Source organism: Leptodactylus fuscus, chromosome 1 (genome assembly GCF_031893055.1).
Source record: "Leptodactylus fuscus isolate aLepFus1 chromosome 1, aLepFus1.hap2, whole genome shotgun sequence".
Lineage (NCBI taxonomy): Eukaryota > Metazoa > Chordata > Amphibia > Anura > Leptodactylidae > Leptodactylus > Leptodactylus fuscus.
The window spans coordinates 251,412,833-251,436,420 of NC_134265.1; the positions used below are offsets into that span (position 1 = coordinate 251,412,833).

The 23,588-nt window shown below is 41.9% G+C and overlaps 1 protein-coding gene across 2 annotated transcripts in view; it reads right to left on the reverse strand.

Moving 5' to 3' along the window:
* The window catches only part of DAPP1 (dual adaptor of phosphotyrosine and 3-phosphoinositides 1), a 91,178-nt gene that overhangs the window by 16,153 nt on the left and 51,437 nt on the right, over window positions 1-23,588 (reverse strand). For both annotated transcript variants that reach the window (XM_075285921.1, XM_075285912.1), the window contains 2 exons: window positions 12,223-12,356; window positions 816-946 (listed from right to left, as the gene is read on the reverse strand). In XM_075285921.1, coding sequence (XP_075142022.1) covers window positions 816-946; window positions 12,223-12,356 — 265 coding nt within the window. The remainder of the gene's footprint in view (window positions 1-815; window positions 947-12,222; window positions 12,357-23,588) is intronic.

Here is a 23,588-nt window from a genome sequence, read left to right on the forward strand (position 1 = left end):
AAAAGTGAGATCGCTCTTGGAAACTTAGACAACACAATTGGTGGTTACCACCTAACGTTTCTCTTGTGATGCCCAGAGTTTACTGTTACGCTGGATTCACACCTGCGCTGTCCTATCCATACTTGTGATCCATCGCAGGACAAAGGATCTGAAATCTATGGACGAAAAAGCTTGGAGTACAGTACTTTTCTGTCCAGGATTTTTGATGAACACTAGTGAACGAAGACATACAAGTGGGCTGTATGTGTGTTTTTTTTTTTTTTCTTTCACACTGCGATAGAGACTGATGACTTATCTGTAGTAAAGGCAATATCAGATTGGTGGGGTCTGATAATCGTCGCAATGAGCTGTTTGAAGCTGCACTTTACTATTTACCAAGTACGACAATGTACATTGTGTGGTGTCTCTGCTTGGTATTGCAGTTTGGTTCCTTTCATTTGAATAGGGCTAAACTGCATACAGGCCATGTGATACATGAACTTGATGTCATTATCCTACTGTATGATTCAAAGGTGTCATGTGTCATCCAATGCGTTGTAAGTGATGTTCTGTCTTGGCACAACAAGTTTTAAAGAGTGAAAGCACGGTCTTTATTACAGGCCTGAAAAACCTCTGTAACAAAATCAGCTCTATTAAATCTGCAGTCTGCCTGTAAAGTAGATCTTAAGATGAACTTGTAAAATCCTTCCTCAAGCAACCTATAAAGCAACACTTCAAGCAACAATAAAATACTACCTGGGTTTAGTAATCTGTCAGGCTGCTTATCAGTAAAACTGAAGACAGTAAGAAGTTCTCAAGTGATGGCAGTCACTTACTGAGGGGGCCACAGGCACGAGGTCATTTTCAGAACGTCCGGTCTGCATTGCAGTGTGAACTCTGACAGATTCATATATTGACGGCTCTTCCACTGTTCGAGGATACGGGTGTCTCAGGAGGATTAAAGTGCCTGCAGTGGCAGAACAAGAGAACCAGATTTCATTCCTCATGCCTTTCAAATCTTTTTACTCTCCAAAGATATGATGCTGATATATTGAGATATATTATGATAAAATAAATAGTAACAAATCTTGTAAGGCAGACATATGCCCATCAGATTTGTCCATCATCTCGCAATGTTGATCAAGAGGATGGCAAAAAATCTAAACAAAAAACCTCACACACGAGGAAGAAGTCATTATTTCCTTCCCAACTCTAATCTGGCAATCAGAATAAATCCCTGGATCAACGCCCCAACACTAAACATGTAATAAATATAACCTTTAATTGCCATTAGTAATAGCAATAGTCTAGTCGAAGCATATCTGTGCGATATGATGATAAAATATTCTTTCAATTAAACTCTGAACTCAATACATTATAGAGATACTATATACATATACTATGCACTGTGTACAATGGCACTGTTGTATACCATATTATAAATTATGGTTATGTCTTCATTTATGGCAATGGCAATTATCAACACTGACTATATCTACTGACAATACTGGTAACCTAAATATTGTGTTGCAGTTAACCTTGTCCGGTCTTCAGATTCTGGTCTTGTAAGATTTTATTTCACAATATATACACCCAGTTGTAATGAAAAATGCGGAGAGAAAGGTGCTGCTTGCAGCGCTTTTCTTTCTGCTTTTTTCATGCGGAGAGGGGAACAGAATCCCCGAACGCAGATGTGATCCGAGCCTAATAGTTTACTTTCATTTTTGTTTAGAATTATGGGGGCTGCCATCTTGGCAGAGCTTCTGTTCTGCTTAGTTAACAGCAATTTAATGATATGCTTTGTATCATACCTATAGCCATAGGCAGCAATAGACATTCTCTGTATGGAGCAAGTGTAAAACTGTGACATCATCAGAAGTGGGTAGAATTATGGGTTAGTGGTGTTCTCTCTAGAGGTGGTATATTCTACTTTAAACCTGTCTAGCTTGTCAGTGATGTAAATATGGTGACTGCTGTAAAGAAAATCCCTTTAGAATTGCCACTTGTCAGTTTTATAATAGGTTTAGAACAGGATCATTTTGATAATAGCGAAACAATATACGTGTTAAAGGACTTCCTGAGATCACTCAGGCTGAAGACCTACATACCACTTTAAAGCAGTATTTAATTCTATCCTTCAGGAACCAACGACCAATAAGATTAAGCTTGACAGGGCTCATAGGGCCCTTTGCCCCAGAGACTCCTCTTCCTCACCACGTGATGTTATCTGTTGTGTACACGATTATTCTCTTAAGGAAGCTATAATGAGCAAGGCACGGAAATTTAAGGACTTTGATTTTAAAGGGGCTAAATTGCAACTTTATCAGGATTTATCTCTCATAACTAGAGATGAGCGAACAGTGTTCTATCGAACACATGTTCGATCGGATATCAGGGTGTTCGCCATGTTCGAATCGAATACCGCGTGGTAAAGTGCGCCAAAATTCGATTCCCCTCCCACCTTCCCTGGCGCCTTTTTTGCACCAATAACAGCGCAGGGGAGGTGAGACAGGAACTACGACACTGGGGGCATTGAAAAAAATTGGAAAAAGTCATTGGCTGCCGAAATCAGGTGACCTCCATTTTAGACGAATAGTGGATTTCAAATCCGGGTCATATGAGAATGTGAACTTTGTGACTATGAGACAGGGATAGCTGTACAGGCAGGGATAGCTAGGGATAACCTTTATTTAGGGGGGAATGTTATTAAAAATAACTTTTTGGGGCTCTATCGGGTGTGTAATTGTGATTTTTGTGAGATAAACTTTTTCCCATAGGGATGCATTGGCCAGCGCTGATTGGCTGAATTCCGTACTCTGGCCAATCAGTGCTGGCCAATGCATTCTATTAGCTTGATGAAGCAGAGTGTGCACAAGGGTTCAAGCGCACCCTCGGCTCTGATGTAGCAGAGCTGAGGCTGCACAAGGGTTCAAGCGCACCCTCGGCTCTGATGTAGCAGAGCTGAGGCTGCACAAGGGTTCAAGCGCACCCTCGGCTCTGATGTAGGAGAGCCGAGGGTGCACTTGAACCCTTGTGCACCCTCGGCTCTGCTACATCAGAGCCGAGGGTGCGCTTGAACCCTTGTGCACACTCTACTTCATCGGGCTAATAGAATGCATTGGCCAGCGCTGATTGGCCAGAGTACGGAATTCGGCCAATCAGCGCTGGCTCTGCTGGAGGAGGCGGAGTCTAAGATCGCTCCACACCAGTCTCCATTCAGGTCCGACCTTAGACTCCGCCTCCTCCAGCAGAGCCAGCGCTGATTGGCCGAATTCCGTACTCTGGCCAATCAGCACTGGCTAATGCATTGTATTGGCGTGATGAAGCAGTGCTGAATGTGTGTGCTTAACACACACAATTCAGCTCTACTTCATCGGGCTAATAGAATGCATTGGCCAATCAGCGCTGGCCAATGCATTCTATTAGCGTGAACTGAGTTTGCACAGGGGTTCTAGTGCACCCTCGGCTCTGCTACATCAGATTGCTACATCTGATGTAGCAGTGCCGAGTGTGCATCAGATGTGTAGTTGAGCAAAACTGACTCAGCACTGCTAAGTCTCTGCATTCGCATAGGAATGCATTGGCCAGCCTTCGGCCAATCAGCGCTGGCTCTGCCGGAGGAGGCGGAGTCTAAGGTCGGACCTGAATGGAGACTGGTGTGGAGCGATCTTAGACTCCGCCTCCTCCAGCAGAGCCAGCGCTGATTGGTCGAGTTCCGTACTCTGGCCAATCAGCACTGGCCAATGCATTTCTATGGGGAAAAGTTAGCTTGCGAAAATCGCAAACTGACAGGGATTTCCATGAAATAAAGTGACTTTTATGCCCCCAGACATGCTTCCCCTGCTGTCCCAGTGTCATTCCAGGGTGTTGGTATCATTTCCTGGGGTGTCATAGTGGACTTGGTGACCCTCCAGACATGAATTTGGGTTTCCCCCTTAACGAGTTTATGTTCCCCATAGACTATAATGGGGTTCGAAACCCATTCGAACACTCGAACAGTGAGCGGCTGTTCGAATCGAATTTCGAACCTCGAACATTTTAGTGTTCGCTCATCTCTACTCATAACGCTTCAGAAACTACGCCATCTACGCCCCCTTCTGCAGATTTTATGTGAACATCAGATTTTATATCGATGGGTCTTCCCTTTTACATAGCTAAACACTGGAGGAGCGTTAACCCTCCATCCGGGGCTGAACTTCTAGCTCGTATTAAGGATATACGTAGTCTTGAATTTCTCACTGCTAGTCTTAATAACATATTGGATGCTTTCCATTCTGTTTGGTCCCCTTGGGACACCTACTGTGTGCTAAGTGGCCTTTAATCTTGGAACCTCCCTTCCCCCACCCTCCCTCCTATTCTATTTTTGTAGGTTTGTTGTTACCCCTTATTTTGTTTTGCTTTTAAGTTGTATGCCTATTTTGAAGTTGAGATTATGCAGTATTGCTTCTTTTTGCTATTTTGGGTATTTGTTTTGCCTTGTCTCCTTTTCTGCGTATTGTTGAATGTTTTTGAAAAATTTCAATAAAAATTAGTTAAAAAAAAAAAAAAAAAATAGAACAGGATAATTTTGAATTAAATCAACAGTAATAAATAAAATTATTAAAAGTGATGCATTCCCTTTAAAGGGATTCTACCATTAAAACACTTTTTTTTTCTCATTGACACGTAGGAATATCCTTAAGAAAGGCTATTCTTCTCCTACCTTTAGATGTCTTCTTCGCGCCGCCGTTGGGTATAAAACCTGGTTTTCGTCGGTATGCAAATGAGTTCTCTCGCAGTACTGGGGGTGGTCCCCAGTGCTCAAAAAGCACTGGAGGCATTCCCAATGCTGCGAAAAAACTCTCCATCACCGCCTCCATCTTCTTCAGGAATGTCCTCTTCACGTGTCTTCTTCTGGCGCAGGCGGACAAACTTGTAGGCCTCGGGCAGAACAGACTGCGCATACCCATAGGCCACAAGAAAATGGCCGCTTACGTACTGTGTAAGTGGCCATTTTACTTGTGGCCACCGGCATGTGCAGTCGGCTTTGCCCTAGGCCTAGAAGTTTGAAGCCCGCACCAGAAGAAGACATGTGAATAGGACGTTCCTGAAGAAGATGGAGGCGGTGCTGGAGAGTTCTCTCGCAGCATTGGGGACGCCCCCAGTGCTGTTTGAGTGCTGGGACCTGCCTCCAGTGTTGCGAGAGGACTCATTTGCATACCGACGAAAACCAGGATTTCTACAGAACGGCTACGCGGAGAAGACATCTAAAAGGTAGGAGAAAAATAGCCTTTCTTAAGGCTATTCCAATGTGTTAGTGAGAAAAAAAAAATGTGTTTAATAGTAGAATCCCTTAAAATAGTTGCTCTATGCTTTATGGACAATAACATTTTATTCTTCTACAGCCTAATGGGCAAAAATAAAGGGGGTTATCAGTGGCGTAACTAGGAATGGCGGGGCTCCGTGGCGAACTTTTGACATGGCCCCCCCCCCCCAACCGACGCCGAAGACCTCAACCGACCCCCTCTTCCGCACTCTATTATGTTCCTTAGTAAGCCCTGCACACAGTATTATGTCCCATAGTGGCCCCTGCACACAGTATTATACTCCATAGTGGCCCCTGCATACAGTATTATACTCCATAGTGGCCCCTGCATACAGTATTATTTCCCTTAGTGGCCCCTGCACACAGTATTATACCCAGTAGTGGCCCCTGCACACAGTATTATGTCCCATAGTGGCCCCTGCACACAGTATTATACTCCATAGTGGCCCCTGCATACAGTATTATTTCCCTTAGTGGCCCCTGCACAGAGTATTATACCCAGTAGTGGCCCCTGCACACAGTATTATGTCCCATAGTGGCCCCTGCACACAGTATTATACTCCATAGTGGCCCCTGCATACAGTATTATTTCCCTTAGTGGCCCCTGCACAGAGTATTATACCCAGTAGTGGCCCCTGCACACAGTATTATGTCCCCATAGTGGCCCCTGCACACAGTATTATGTCCAGGATCGGCAAGTAAATAGGGCCCGTAACGGCCAATTAAAAAAAAAAAAAAAAAACGCAGCGGTAGCGGCTGTCACCAGGCCCCCTAATGGCCCGGGCCCTGTGGTAGCTGCCTCCGCCGCCTCTATGGTAGTTACGCCCCTGGGGGTTATATAAACAGTTATAGGCTGAGTTGGCCAATTGTCCAAGGTGGGACATCATTGCTGGTGGCCAGGATACAAAGACCAATGGGCAGGAAGTGTTGAAATGAAAGCTGCAGGTGGTAGGAGCAATGTACCTATTATTTATTTTACTCCATTCTATGCAACTTTTAGGTTAAAGCCCCACTTTGCGGAATGCAGCTTTTTTTTTTTTTTGTTGCAAACTTTGCTGCGTTTTATTTAGCCAAAATCAGGAGTGTATTTATAAGTAGGGAAACATCCATGTACTTCTGTTATATTTTCCATTCTGTTTCAAGTCACAACTGACTTTGGCTCAAAAAACGTCAGCAAAATCTGCAACAAAAAACGCCTTAGGCCAGGCCCCACGAGACGGAAACACCGCAATTCGCCCGTGGTGGAAATGCCGCATAAAAAATCGTGGCATTATACAGTAACCGCAAAGAGGCTGGGATTCATGCTAATCCCACGCCCACTTTGCGTTAAAATCTGCAGCCAAACACGCTGCGATTTCCAAAACTGGCGCAATTTTGGAAATTGCAGCAGGTTAATTATATCTACGGAAACGCCGGTGGCTTTCCTGTAGATATAATGGGAACAGAAAGTCAGCGGAGGAAATTTCCGTGAACTTTCTGTTCAAAGCGCTGCGGGAAGACCCGCAATGCGTTCCCGCCAGGGTTGTTCCTGCAGCGCTTTAGTGCGGCGTTTCCGATCTGTGGGGCCTTAGTCTTAGACTTTAAAAGTTTGCTGGTTAATGGACAACCTGTGCTTTTGATCTCTGATGCAATCCTGAAAGTGTCCAGCAGATGGCAACACTGTATTTACTCACACAATATCAGAGCACACTGAACTATATTACACATTGGCACTATTCTAAAGTCGTTTTGCCACCATATTTTAACTGGGCCCCGGCATTCGGGGAATTGTTCAGACATTTACACATCGTTATTTTATTAGTATTGGAGTGATTAAAGTAAAGCCAGATATATTTTGTCATGCTACACATTGCACGTTCATGTCACAATCATATTACATGTTTGTGCATGCACAAGGGGATCTCATAGTGACTTCGTGCGGTAACACTAACAATGTTGTCACATGACTGTATTGTGACATATAGTTTACATATGGGGGTAAAATTAACAAAGACATTCAGGGGCTATTCAAATGCAGTTTCATTATCAGTTTATTTTTTAAATAATATTTTTAACTACCATGCTGCTTTATATTGGTTTGACATTACACTAGACCTTTGTGCGCCTGCAAGGGTTAACAACATGCAGGCACTTTGCGAAACCGACTGTCACCTCTAGGAATCAACTTTACATTTGAACCTCCTCAAGTACAGCATAAAATTAGTAGCGGCTGACAGCTGTTTTGTGACCTGTGTGCAATGAGTTTGTGGTAGCAGTCCAGTCCCCATCCAACAGGTGTCTACAGCTCACAAAAACACTATCTCTGCTGGCAGCTTCTAACTCACATTGACTCAATGGGGCTTGTAAGTTAAACCACTCACTCAGTGCCAGAGTTGATCCTCTTTAAAGCAGTGTTTCAGCAGAGAAGCACGGTGTCCTGAGCTAGATAGGTGGCAAATATATCCTCAGGGTGAAATGTAACTCTATGCGGACAACATAATAAACCCATAAAGAAAAATCCTGATATTACTTGGATTATATACAATTGGCCTTAGCCCACTTTTGTTCAACTATCATGAATCACTCTATAAGGTTTTATCACTAGTTCAAAATGCTAAATCTGGTTATCATCCTTGAAGAAATCTAGTGGGGAGTTTGCGAGGATATCAGTATCTCGGATAAAATAGGAAAAAACTGATAAGATGGTGCAAGGTCAAAATATTACTGTGAACACTATAGTATTTCACCCTTGCGGGGGGTTCAGTAGTGTTAATGTTGACAAAGTTTCCTGCCCGGCTTCTAGCAATTCCTACCTGACACCCAAAAGTAACACATCCATTTTATGGGAGATGGGAAGTGCCAAGTTTCCTCCACCTTTGGGAGCAATCCTTCCTGTGGGCCAATGTACTGAAAGTCTCCTGTCATTTCAGCTTCAACATAAAGGGATCAGCTCAGACGTCTGCAAAAACTTTATGATAGAGATGAGCGAACAGTAAAATATTCGATATTCGTTTAGAATACCTGCTCAATATTCGAATGAATATCGAACCCCGTTATAGTCTATGGGGAAAAATGCTTCGATTCAGGGGATCCCACCATTCGACTCAGGAGAGTCACCAAGTCCACTTTGACACCCCAGGAAATGATGCCAACACCCTGGAATGCAACTGGGACAGCAGGGGAACCATGTCTGGGGTCTTGCATCCCTGTCAGCTTGCAATATGAGTAAGCTGACTTTTTCCCATACGAATGCATTGACCAGCGTTGATTGGCCGAATGCCATACAGACTACAGCATTCGGCCAATCAACACTGGTTCTGCCGGAGGTTCGTCTGTGAGGAGGCGGAGTCTAATATCGGACCAGAATGGAGACTGCTATGGACCGATCTTAGACTCTGCCTCCACTGGCAGAACCAGCGTTGATTGGCCGAATGCTATACTCTATGGCATTCGGCCAATCAACGCTGGTCAATGCATTCCTATGCCGAGATGTAGCAGAGCTGGCCATGCGCTCAGCTCCACTACTCCGAAGATGCAGCCGAGCTCAGCGCACAGCCAGCACTGCTACATCGGAAATGAAGCAGTGCTGGCCGTGCTCTGAGCTCGGCTACTCCGGAGATGCAGCCGCGCTCAGTGCACGGCCAGCACTGCTACATCGGAGATGAAGCAGAGTTGGCCATGCGCTGAGCTTGGCTACTCCGAAGATGCAGCCGAGCTCAGCGCACTGCCAGCACTGCTACATCGGAGATGAAGCAGAGCTGGCCATGCGCTGAGCTCGACTACTCCAAAGATGCATCCGAGCTGAGTGTGCAGCAGGGTTCAACGCACACTCAGCACTGCTACATCTCAGATGCAGCAGACCTGAGTGTGTGTTGAACCCTGCTGCACACTCAGCTCTGCTGCATCTGAGTTGTAGCAGTGCTGAGTGTGCATTGAACCATGCTGCACACTCAGCTCTGCTGTATCTCTGTGTGTGCTGAGCTCTGCTGCTTCTCCGTGTAGCAGAGCTGTTTCAGCACTGCTACATCTGAGATCAGACCACAATGGAAACTGCTGTGGACCAATCTTAGACTCCGCCTCCTCTGGCAGAACCAGAGTTGATTGGCTGAATGCTGTAGTCTGTATGGCATTCGGCCAATAAACGCTGGTCAATGCATTCCTATGGGAAAAAGTCAGCTCGCGCATATCGCAAGCTGACAGGGATCCCGACCAGATAGAGCCCCAAAGAGCTGAGTGAGTAACATTCCCACCTAAATAAAAGTAATCCCTTGCTAACCCTGCCTGTACATCTATCCCTGTCTCACAGTCACATAGTTCACAGTCTCAAATTAATCGAATGTTAAATCCACCATTCGTATAAAGTGGAGGTCACCTTATTTCGACCGCCAATTCCTTTTTCCGATATTTTTTCAATGCCTCCGTTGTCGTAGTTCCTATCCCACCTCCCCTGTGCACAGGGGTGAACCTGCCCCTCTCGCCGCCCGAAGCGAACGAGAGAAAGCCTCCCCCCGGGGCGGGGCTTAGCGGAGGGGGCAGGGCTTAGCGCCGTTTACAGGCATGAGAGCAGGCCTGCTCTCTGCCTGAGTGTGAGGGGAGGCTGCCGGAGCAGCGCTGCTTCAGTGGCCTCCCCAATCCACCGCTCCGTACTAAGCCAGTCCAGGACAGCTTGTCCTGGACTGGCTTAGGTAAGAAAAAATGCCGCCCTCCCTGAGGCCCTGCCATAGCGCCGCCTGAAGCGCTCGCTTCAGGTCGCCTCATGGGAGGTGCGGCACTGCCTGTGCAGTTATTGGTGCAAAAAACGCGCCAGGGAAGATGGGAGGGGAGTATAATGATTGGAGGCTCAGGAGAGGTAAGAGAACATAAAAAAAAAACAAAAAACAAAACACAGTTACTTACCTCTCCAGGCTCCAGACAGGCTTTGGGCCTACTTGTGTGACGTCCCTAAAGCCACAAGACCGGGGCCTACGTCCTGTGTGCAGCGGAGCCAGGGAGAGGTAAGTGACAGTGTTTTTTATGTTGATATCCCCCCTCGGTCTCCAATTATTATATTCTGGGGTCTGAAAAGACCACAGAGTATAATAATTGTTAATGGGTGTCCATAGTGGGGCATAATACTGTATGCAGGGGCCATTATGGCGCATAACAGTGCACGCAGGAATGCAGGGGGGTGGAGGAGTGGAGGGGGTCAGTTGGTAGGAGTTGATGTGAGTGGGATCAGTCAAGTGCTGGATTATCAAATCTTCCAGACTATCAGACTGGCATAATAAAGAAGATTGAACTCACTTGCAGTGGTGTAACTAAAGTCTTGTGGGCCCGGTACAATCTTTTATCCAGGGTCCCCTACCTCATCCCTACAGCGAATTCTTGATAGTGATGGGTATAGTGCTATAAGGAGTTTAATCAACCTTAGTGTGGTTAGGGTAATCTGTGGGTCTCTCTGTCTTATGGGCCAAATGGAAGCTGCTATTTCAATACTAATGCCAGTGCTTATGGGCCCTCTAAGGCTCCTGGGCCCCAGACGACCGCAACCTTTGCACCCCTCAAGTTACACCCCTGCTCACTTGTAAACCTGGATATACACACGACAGCTGTGCCTGCCCAATTCCCCAAACACATGTATGATCAATAGAGCATCTGTCAGCGTCCAAAAGGATAAAACAGTCTGGGTAAAGATAAGAAGGAGAAGAGCAGCTCAATAAGTGGAGAAGGAAACAGATTTCTTTATAAGAAACTATTATGCATCTTTTTAGTCGCCTGTACTATTCATTTATGAAAAGTTGCTTTATAATAGGAGGTATATATAATTACTAATGTACCATGAGTCAATACATTACAGTCAAAAATTATTAATCCTTCTTTAAGATAAAAATAAAGAGAAATATATAAGCAATATACATTTCTTAATTGTCTAACTTTATAGAGTTACTATACACAAAGGTTTCCAACATTGTGTAAGCTGCTGCGATAAAACAAATTGTTCCCTTTTCTCAGAAATTAGGTAACCAATATTCACCACAAAAGCAACACAGTGCAGAGAGGATCTGAGGACCGACAGCTGTCTAAATAGCTGCTGCTGATAGATAGATAGAGAGACAGACAGACAGACAGACTATTTCTACAGGACTACAGCCTTTTCCTACCATCAATAAGGAGTGGCTTCCCACCAGTACTCGGCACATTAGGAGGATGTTTAAAAAACAAAAATTAAAAAAATAAACCACACACCAGAGTGCAAACAATGAAAAAACTAATTGCTTAATGTAGAAAATTGTTACAAACCTATGTTTTATGAGATCTTCTAGAGAAAAATATTTAAGCTTGTGACAATCCCAGTCCAGACCAATAATAATTCCTTCCTATTTCCAGTGGGTGTAATACAACCATTATATTCAGGACTACCTATAATGACAGGTTAATCAGGCTCCTTAATTATAGATAATGACGTGGTTGTAAGGAATTTTGGGTCTGAGGGAGTGTATTGCTGTAGTTGTTGATCCAGTTGGGACACATGTTTGCATAGATTTTTACACCTAGAATAAATGCAAGGTCTGTCTTTCCTTTCATGACAAATAATTTAAATAAAATTTGGTTATAATCAGGGACTTCACCACATTTAGTAGGCTCAGTGTAAAGGTTAATTCTAAGTAGGCCTCTTCAACACTTTTAATACCTTGCTAAGTTTGAAAAGTCTTGAAAAAAAACTAAAATAAAATAGTACCCCCCACCATAATTTGCAGTCCATAACATCACCAAAGGCTCAGATTTGAATTTCCTTTATGCTATTTATTATTGATTGCCAGCTACAATGACCCAATCTCAATCAGATTCTCAGCCTCCACAATGCTGCATGGCCCAGAGTCCCCTAGAGCACTTTCACACGTTCCCCTAGTGCCGGCCACATAGCCCACAGTGTGAACACTTCTATAGAAAAATCATTATTATATTGTATTGTAACATACCTGATTCACTTCCAATCAAAGGCTGATTAGCAAAATGTTGGGTAAAATCCTTCACAGATAAGAATTCATTGAATCCAAACTTGATCGATGTGTCACACTGATAGACTTGAAAGTGTTTAACAGAGTCCTTGGCCCTGAAAGAATTCAAGCAGAAAGTTTGTGGGTGTGTTTACACTGCTATGAGCACATAGTTAAATGCATAAAAAACTCAAATGTTATTCTTAGTATTGTTTGCCATTATATCTCTATATGAGGAACAATAGTCACTTTTAAGAAAATCTGTCAACATGGAAATCCCCTTTCTGTAAACCAATGCAAAGAAAAGGCCCTAGGCACTGGAGGATAGGGCCTACATGACAGGGGGAGGACTATGGGAAGAATATGCAAATCTGACTTCCATGATGTAATTAGAATGCCAGTGCCTCAAGTATACACACCAATAGAGGGCGCTGACTGAGAATGTGCAAGTCTATCTTCCATGATGTAATTAGGATGCCAGTGCCTCAAGTATACACACCAATAGAGGGCGCTGACTGAGAATGTGCAAGTCTATCTTCCATGATGTAATTAGGATGCCAGTGCCTCAAGTATACACACCAATAGAGGGCGCTGACTGAGAATGTGCAAGTCTATCTTCCATTATGTAATTAAGAAGACAGAGTCTCAGTCAAGCAATCCAATAGAGGGCGCTCCCTTTAACATCATGCTGACCTTCTCAGAGGCCTTTGTTTGCAATGATGTTGGGATTTTACCAGATACAGTCTCTCAGCCAAGGACAGCTGTTTCGATGTTCTTGCATCTCATCAGCTTGGCACAAAGAGGACTGATCTGGCAGAGGTGAGAGGCTTAGACAGGGTTGAGGGCATATGGTCACTCCATAGGGAGAGAACCACTATTTAGGTGTGTGGAGTCTTATTAAGCCATGAGCGCTCCACTGTGCAAAGGAACATGGGAAGAATATGCACATCTGACTTCCATGATGTAATTAGGATGCCAGTGCCTCAAGTATGCACACCAATGCACCAAGCTGATGAGATGCAAATACATCGAAACAGCTGTCCTTGGCTGAGAGACTGTATCTGGTAAAATCCCAACATCATTGCAAACAAAGGCCTCTGAGAAGGTCGGCATGATGTTAAAGGGAGCGCCCTCTATTGGATGTCTTGACTGAGACTGTCTTCCTAATTACATCATGGAAGATAGACTTGCACATTCTCTGTCAGCGCCCTCTATTGGTGTGCATACTTGAGGCACTGGCATCCTAATTACATCATGGAAGTCAGATTTGCATATTCTTCCCATGTTCCTTTGCACAGTGGAGCTCTGATGGCTTATCACTCCACACACCTAAATGGTAGTTCTCTCCCTCTGGAGTGACGATATCCCCTCAAGGTGGAGGACTAGGAAATCAAAGGGTTCATAGAATGAGGAGTTAGAGTGTGAAAAATAATGGTAATCAGAAGGGTTATTGGATGGTAAAAGGGTAATTCTAGAGTCAGTTAGTGAAGTTGGACAGGATTGACCCACCCGCTAGCCCTGTTTTGTTGTGTTGCTGTGTGGGTGTCGGCTAGGGGCTGCTGGAGCAGAGAGGCTTAACGGTCATTTGTAGGACCTCATCTGTAGTATGGGGATCCTGATGTTGAATGAGAAGGTCTGGGAAGTCCCATAGTTGGACTAGGGTCCCTCAGGAGATCAGGCCGGAGGTCATTCAAGTTAAAAGGTTTACCAGAGGTGGGGTTTTTGCGACTGGATGTATTGGTGGTGGTGCCTCTTGCTGATGTTGTCTGGGTTGATATTGCACTTCAAGAAAGTTTTGAACTTAGGGTAATTGATACATGGTACATATACATTTATGTGTTTACTGTTATTTATGTTATATTATGGTTAATAAAATCGGCTTGAGTAGGCCAATTTTAAATCCAGAAGTAGCCTTGGTTTTTCTTGGGATTGGTGTGGGGAAGTTGAGCAGAAAGAAGGGTTCCTGAACATATGGTAAATTTGTGTGGCACGGACCTATATTCCTCCTCCGTAAGTCATGGCTGGATAAGAACAATGACATGAATACACAGTTTTTATGTTGTACAAACTGGCAATCCCCCATAGACAGTCCAGATGGAGTCTGAACAGTGTGTGCTAATGAATACCCAGAACTCCTAAGCATGGAGATATCATGGACGGGTCTCCAAAATGCTTCAGTATACTGACACTTTCGTGGACTCACTGCATGTGAATGCCAGTGACAACTAAGATAGAAATTCTAGATTTGGCTTTTTTTTTTTTTTTTTTTTTAAACTGTATAGGCAGTGCTGTATTTTGTGGAGGTAAAACAGATTTCCTTTAAGTCTTGCAAAAGATTCCACCTGTATTCAAAATTTTGATGTAGAGTATAAAGGTATATACAGGTATGTACAGTCATGACCATAAGTGTTGGCACCCCTGAAATTTTTCCAGAAAATAAAGTAATTCTCCCAGAAAAGTATTACAATTAGACAAGTTTTGTTATACACGTTTATTTCCTTTGTGTGTATTGGAAAAACAGAATAAAACTGAGAAAACGCGAATTGGACATAATTTCACACAAAACTCCAAAAAATGTGCCTGGAAAAAACTGTTGGCACCTTTTCTTTGTTTCAAGCATGTTCTGCTTATTCAAACTCACCTATGGCAAGTAACAGGTGTGGGTAATATAAAAATTATACCTGAAACAAGATAAAAAGAGACGTTGACTCCATCTTTGCATTGTGTGTGCCACACTAAGCATGGAGAACAGAAAGAGGAGAAGAGAACTGCATGCAGAACTGAGGATTTGAGAACCAAAATTGAGGAAAATGGAGGATCCCACTGCTGGCACAGACATAAAAAAGCTAGACTGCAGTTTGCCAAAATGTACGTGGAGAAGACAAGATTATTCTGGGAAAACATCTTGTGGACAGATGAGACCAACAAAGATCTTTTTTGTAAAGAGTATCATTCTCCTACAAACATAAGAACACAGTACTAACAGTCAAATATGGTAGAGGTTCAAAGATGTTTGAGGATTGTCTAGGCACTGGGTGTCTTCGCTGTGTGCAAGGAATCATGAAATCTGAAGATTACATAAAGGATTTTGGGGTCACAATGTAGGGCCCATTGTAAGAAAGGTGGGTTTGCATCCTAGGTTATGGGACTTCCAGCAGGACAGTGACCTCAAACATACTTCAAAAAGCTCCCAGAAATGGATGGAAACAAGGTGCTGTAGAGTTCTGAACTGGCTAGCAATGAGTCCGGATCTAAATCCCATTGAATACCCGTGGAGAGATCTTAAAATTGTTGTTGGGAGAAGGCAGCCTTCAACTATGAGAGACCTGGAGCAGATTGCAAAAGAAGAGTGGCCCAAAATTCCAGTTGAGAGGTGTAAGAAGATTGTTTATTGTTATAGAAAGCGATTGATTTCAGTTATTTTTTCCAAAGGGTGTGCGACCAAATATTAAATTTAGAGTGCTAGTAATTTAATCTGGCCTATTTTTGGAGTTTTACGTGAATTGCTATAATTTTTTGATTTTTTTTCTCCCATTTGTTTTTGTGTGTGTTGTTCCAACAAAATGAGTAATTGCAATAATTTTCTGGGAAAAATTTCAGGGGTGCCAGAATTTATGGCCATATCTCTATATAATTGTGGGAAAGAACAGACAAAGATAAGTAGACCTGTATAGAATATATCTTTTGTTAGAATGAAGTAAAAGTAATTAAAGTCTATAATAAAAAAGGATTTGACACCAATTTGCCCAGTGTATCGCTGTTAATTCAAGCATTAGGGAATAATTTAATAGGCTCTGAAGTTTATATCTAAGTGGATCTGGCTTTAGTATTCCATCAATCTGATTTTGGGTATTGGACAAAGTATAGTTAGTGCTATATAAAATGATGTGTTATAGGTACCAGTGTACCAGTGTACTTAAAGCGGCTCTATCACTGGGAAAAGTCATTTTTAACTAATCGCATCCTTGCATAGAAAGGCTATTCCACACCTACCTTTAGTATGTAGATTGCCTCACTGGTTTCTGAATAAGTCTGTTTTTATTCATATGCTAATAAGCTTCCACAGGAAGTTCCCAGCAGCACTCGTCTCTGCTATTATCTCCTATGTGTTTGTGCAAACAGAAAGCTGAGTCGTCGTCGTCGTCATCATCATCATCATCATCCGCCTGTGCTGTATACACTCATAGGAAACAATAGCGAAGGGGGTGCACAATGCATCATGCACCAGTCTAATTAGCATATGAATAAAAATGTACTTATTCAGAAACCACTGAGGCAATTTACATACCAAAGGTAGGTGTGGAATAGTCTTTCTAAAGGCTATGCAAGGATGTGATTAGTTAAAAATGACTTTTCCCAATGATAGAGCCCCTTTAACCCCTTCCCGACATGCGCCGTAATAGTACAGCGCATGTCGGGTCTAACTATGGCGACCGCCATAGCCGCCGGGTGTCTACTGCTTTAAGCAGTAGACAACCGTCTCTAATACCTCCGATCGGTCCCCGGACCGATCAGAGGCATTAACCCCTCCGGCGCCACGGTCAAAGGCGCCGGAGGCGCCATTTTCCTGGCTGGAGGCGCATGGGCGCCGCCATTTTGCCGGTGATCACCGACTCCTGGAGCATGCTCCAGGGCCGACGTCACGTTGGCATGACAGCCGGGAGCCTTTACAAGGCTCCCAGGCTTGTCTGCAAATTCTTTCTTTTGCAGGCTGGTCTATGCAGCCTGCAAAAGAAAGGATGATTTTTTGCAATGCATTAGCATTGTAATGCATTGCATTAGTGATCAGACCCCCTGGGGTTCAACACCCCTAGGGGGTCTAATAAATGCAAAAAAATATATATTTTTTTAAAAAATATAAAAAAAATATAAAAAGTATTAAAAATTCAAATCACCCCCCTTTCCCTAGAACACATATAAAAGTAGTTAAATACTGTGAAACACATACATGTTAGGTATCCCCATGTCCAAAATCGCCTGCTCTACAAATCTATAAAAATATTTTTCCTGTTCGGTAAACGCCGTAGCGGGAAAAATAGTCAAAAGTTTTGATTCTCATAAAAATTTGAATAAAAAGTGTTAAAAGCAAAAGTATTTCCTGAAAATGGTAGAACTAAAAAGTACACCCGGCCCCGGCTGTCGGAATATGGCGACTTTTAGAATTTTTTTTTTAAAAAAAAAAAAAAAAGATTGAGCTGCATGTGATTTATCAGCAGCAGAGCAGCTTTACCAGCAGCAGAGCAGCTCTACCCGGATAACTACCTTAGCTTTTGATAGGTGTTACTATCCGGTTACTCTGTATACCAGCCTGCTAACAAGTCCTCTTTTGTAGGCATTCTATTGCACAGCAGAGAGCTTCGGTGTTTTTAAAAAAATGAATTATTAACTGTAGCTCCAGCTTATGGGAAGGAAAAATCTATAGCAGTGGAGTTATTTGCCAGCCAGTACTCTATAGATAACAAAGGCGGCTATAGCACACGTTTTTCCAGCCCTGCTCTTTAACCCATTATCCACAACAAAGATAAGAAGTGTAACACTAGTGGGGCAAATAAACGATTGTGGAGGACGGTGTGTCCCACTCCCCCACAGGCTAGGTGGTTGCACATTATCATTACCTTTGTTAATTTTGGGGTATTTTATACCACATTTTTGTTATGTTGTCTTGTACTAAGTATAGCTTTTAATACATAATCAATAAAAGTGAAATTTTAAATACGTGCCTGATAGTTACCTACCTATCTCCCATTTTTGTTTATTAACTGGGCACGTAGCATTGGTTATCTCTACTTTAATTTTTGGACATGTCATTTTGGCTGCACAGTGAACGCCGTAAAACCGAAGCCCGTAAGAAAGTCGCAGAAATGCATTTTTTCTTCAAATCCACCTCATTCTGAATTTTTTTTCTAGCTTCCCAGTACATTATATAGAATAATTAATGGTGGCATCATGAAGAAAAATTTGTCCCTCAAAAATTAAGACCTCATATGGCTCTGGGAGCGGAGAAATAAAAAAGTTATGGGGTTTAGAAGGAGGGGAGTCAAAAATGAAAAACGAAAATCAAAAAAATGCCATCGGCGGGAAAGGGTTAAAGAATATGCAATCTGAAGGAAGGACTGTCCCATATTGTGCCTTGCAGGCCGGTGGTTTTTAACACTCTACAAAAACTGAGAAATTACAAAAACCTTCACAATGACAGTCAACAATTGTACTTTAAGAGGACATGAACTACCAGGGTAACAAACACAGTAACTGACAACTAAGAGGGCCTAGGGTGCAATTTCTGATAACTATGAACAATAGAAGGGGATGTGGATAATTGAATGCACTGCCATTACTTTAATGGGATGTAATATTGCTTGCATGTGAGCTAATTACTATCTTTGTATGCTGTGATGTCACAGTGTAAACAGTGATCTTTTGTGTGTTTGCATTATTTAGGTCCTATGATGTCATAGTGAACATTATCCCTGTCCTGTAACATCACCATTTTTATTATCACTCTGTCTATTGTTGTGGTATGGTGACATCACCGTGTGCATTATTCCTGTACTGTGACATCACTGGGTAGATTATATTATAAAATCACTATGTGAGTTATCCCTGTGTAATAAGGATACCAAAATCATCAAAGGAAGTTTTGAACTTGCTTAAAGTGGTTATGGGAAAGCAGGGCCTCATTACAAGTCTTGATATGAGGCCCCATGGTTACTTGTTATGACTCTATAAGGAAACATGAAAATGGGGGTGATCTCATAATATTCACTATATAATCCCATAAGAGGTGAACATGGAGGTGTACATCCTAGAAATTAAACACAAGGATCTGCAGACTTGGCCTGTACCAGTGGTGGGGTACATCCCCTTTTATGACTCCATAGCATGTAATGCCACCACAGTTGTGACATCAAGGAAGATAATGTCACTACTTTATTGTCACAGCTTAAAATGTCATTGGGGAGTGCCATAGCTACCATAAATATGGCTTTCATAACTGGATCTTCTAAAATCTTAATTGAGATATTGGATTTAACACTAGTTAACGCATATGGTTTAGTAGTATGTAATATTATATTAAATAAACAGTGACAGAGGGCGCATTTATATTGAATTATTTTTCATAGATTGCTACTTTTATTAAAGGGGTTGCTCCACAGGTTATGCCATAAATGTCTAATAAATGCGGGTCCCTTTTATCTCTTGAAATAACCCTCCCAAATCCCATCCAGCTTCACCCAATCTTGCTGACAGGATGCCAATGATTGTCGTGTTTAAGGAAACAACTAATCTCACAAAAAAAAAAAAAAAAAAAAAAAAGTGGTTTCCTACACTCCCATAGACGTGAATAAGAGTTTCAGAAACAGCAAAGTGCAGTGAGCTATACTGTTTCGGCATCACACAAGTTATGGAAACAGCGCACAGTGTGGAAACTTAAGCTCTGCTCTTTCCCTGATACACCACACCCATTTCCCACTATAGAGGATGGAGGAGGTATATACCAAATAAATCATCATCCAATACATCTGCTTTGTGTCTATATACATTGTGTCACGTAATGTAGAGGTCACAGCTACCTTTGCTCTACACATTTTAGTTCAGTTGTATTGTCTGTGGCATTTCCACTTTATTATGCATAACTTGAATGATATATGCAGATAAAATCTGTGAACCCCCTCCATTATTTTTATGTGTCACTGTAACAAAATATCTAAAATTATTATTATTTGCAACTCAATAAATGAGCAAGCTAAGCTAAGACGATAAGCCACAAACATTGGTCTGAACCTCAAAATGCTGGACCTGGGGCTTAAAGAAAGCCCTTTTCTGCAGTCCTCAAAGTCATTCACTGAATATGAAGTCCATATCTCTAGCTAAACTAAATATGGTTGAAATAAAACATGTCTCACTCTAAAATATATTGATCTTTTCAATTGGGCGGGAAAGGAAGAGCATGTAGATAAAAGGTAAGTTTTAAAATTATGTATAAAAGCAACAACCTCCATAAACTATATAGTGGCCTATAGAATAATGCAGGCTTTTTTTTTTTTTTTGAATCCAGTATAAATTTTAGTACTTAATCATTTCTTTTATAGTGTGGGAGTATGTTAAATTCTCAAAGATCTGGATCTGTGCTTGACTAGCCAAGCATAAGACTGAATTTTCTAATTTTAGAATTTTCATTCTTATTGCAGACCTTCAGCCAAGGCTCCTTGTCACCATAAGCAATGTGCACAGACAGCACAGTTGCTTAGCTTACTTAACACAAGAAAAGCCTATACTATGCTATACGCCTCAATATACTGTAGAACCACATATAGCTTTTTAGTCAAGCCAAGTAGGTTTATAAAACCTAATGGGGCAGATTTATTAAGACTGCATGTCACTTTGATTGTTCTTCCCCTATTACGCTGCCCTGGTTATTGGTAGTACAGTCATGTTTATAGAGAGCAATATTCTGCCAATAATATACGTCTTTTAACAGATGGAATCAGGAGACTGACGAGATTTTACTCATTGATTTATAGCACAATCAGATTGGACATTATTACTTATAATCAGTACTGGGGAGAATTGCCCTGATTATTGAGCCATGTAGTAGTCTATATGCAGATGCAAAGTCTATAGGGTGTCTTTAGGTCCCCTACCAGGCAATGCTATTAACTTAGCAGCCATAAAGCACCTAACAGACTCCCTTTAAGTGGCCTGAACTGGAATATCCAGAGCAGCTGCTACTAAAAGTACTGCATTAGGAGAATGAACAATGACTGCACAGGTAAACATTGAAGAGGCTACAGTGCTTGGAGACAGACCGTTACCGATTTTAAAAACCATCACTATTCACAAGTTGCCAGCCAGAGACAGTTTTGAGCACAGTGGGGCAGATTTGTGAAGACTGGCGTCATTAAAGCACACCTCGTCATAAATTACATACACCCTTTGCTGCTCCATGTGCCTTGAGGCGAAATGCATGTTGGCTCATAGCTGGGGAACATGTTCCGCATTATTTACACTAGATTTCTGGTGATACACTTGGTAGAGCCAATTGTCCTGCACCCTGCCTGTCATTGAAAACGGGTTGTGATGTAGGCAAAAAAAAAAAAAAAAAAAAAAAAAAAGTCACAAACTTGGCATACAGGGCATAATAAATCTGCCCCAACCTACTTATATGTTTTTACATCAAAGATATCACAGATTTTTCTGCACTGACCACCATTCGGACACTGGACAACATGAGCATTTCATGAATTAATGGGGCAGATTAGAGATGAGTGAGTAGTATTCGATTGAGTAGGTATTCGATTGAATACTACGGTATTCGAAATACTCGTACTCTGTTGAATGCCACGCAGTAAACGCAGTAAAAATTTGATTCCGCTCCCACCTTCCCTGGCGCTAGGGGAGGTGGGACAGGAACTAGGACAACGTAGGCATTAAGAAAAACAAACAAAAAAACACGTATACAGTAGAGATGAGCGAGTAGTGAAATATTCGAAAATCCAAATTCGATTCAAGCAGACCTCAATATTCGACTATTCGATTGAATACCTACTCAATTGAATACTACTCGCTGATCTCTAGGGCAGATTTAATATGCCAGTTTTGTGCGCAAAAAAATTTGCAACTTTGTGCCATCGTCACCACTTTCTCGAATAGGGGGTGTAATGAGAGCATGCAATAATGGGATCATTTATTTCTTTTAAGCCAGAAATGTGGTGTAAATGATGCTGAAAATCTGTACCAGCTATGAACTGGCATAGATTTCCCTCCAGGCACACAGCCCGGCAGGGGGTATGCTGCATTTTTCAGGAGGTGAGTCAGTATCTCCTGGCTATTCGTAACAACATTTTAATACTTCTAGGAATTCCTTTTTGCATAGACAAATCATAAAACACTGCTGTTATACAAGGATTACAAGTTGTAGCTAGTACAGTTCCATGGGAAAGTGTAAAAATAATAAGCACAAGAAATTCTGATATTATGGTGTATACATTCTAGTGTTTTTCCTAACTTCCATGCATAATTATACATTTTTTTTTAAATTCTTATATTACCCATATGCCCATTTTATCTAAAAAGAATTATGGATGAAAGTTAGAATTCTACAACATCCATCAGTGAATGTAGCAACTTTATTAAAGCCACAAAACATTCATAATTTTGAATGCAGGGTAAAGGAACTGAATTTTTTATGTTTTTGCATGTTAAAAATCAACCACCAAAACCATAGAACCCAAATAAATCCCAGACTTTGTTAGATCGATAAAATATTGATCAATATTGATCGATCAAATAACTATGATTCATCCTACTAATATTATAAATGTGAAAGTTTGTATGTTTGTGTGTTTGTTTGTTACTCGACCAGGCCAATACAACTGAATGGATTTGGATGAAATTTGGCACATAGTTTGTAATCTTGATTAACACATAGGCTACTTTTTATCCCAATAAAGGACATGGCTTCACGGCTGTTATGAATTTATGTTCATATACTATATTAAACTGCTCTTGCCAGCAGGACTCTCTCAGTTAATTGGAGATTGCTGATAAAGCCTGGTCTGTTATCTCTCCTGTAAAAACACAGATAACACTGAGTCCATTGTGAGACACTAAGATGGGAAAACCCCTTTAATCCAAATTGGCAGTTTGCCAATTTTAAACATGCTGAGAAAAAGAAAATCTAATTTGTCACAAAATTCTAAAACAATGAGAGCAATGAAGGTAGCAAGAAGGCACAGACTTCTCCTTAAGCGAAGCTCATGAGGATTGAGCAAGCTAGGCGTCAAGCGACTGTTAGAGCAGCCGAAACCCCAGAACAGGCGCATCATTGATGCCAACAACACACTCATTTAATGGCGTCCCAGCGAGCTGCTGAGATGCCAGAACAATCACAGGCATGGCGCGAGAAACAAGTTCTGCAGCAGGACAGCTTGAGAACTGCCGAAATGCCGGAGCAGGCGAACCATCAACGACAGCAATTTGCCGAATATAAACGGATCATCGACGCCAACAACACACAGACGAAGTCACGGGCAGAGGTTAGTATACTATAAAAAACAATAACTTTCTTCTTCAGGGGTCCTCAAGTCATCAGCAGAAGTCAACAAAAATAATAGAACCGATTTACTAAGCTAAATGCGCTTCAATTCTTACTTAATGTGCATTAAAAAACTAGCATTGCACCACGTTTATTGTATATTTTAGGTTCTTTTTTGCTTTGGTGACAGGAATATTTTGCTTAGGAAGGGAAGAGGTCTGCATTAGGGCACAAAAATTCTGCCTCAAAGTAAACCAGCTAATAGTTGATATAAACTTAGATACTGTAATGTATATGTTGAATTTTAGACTGT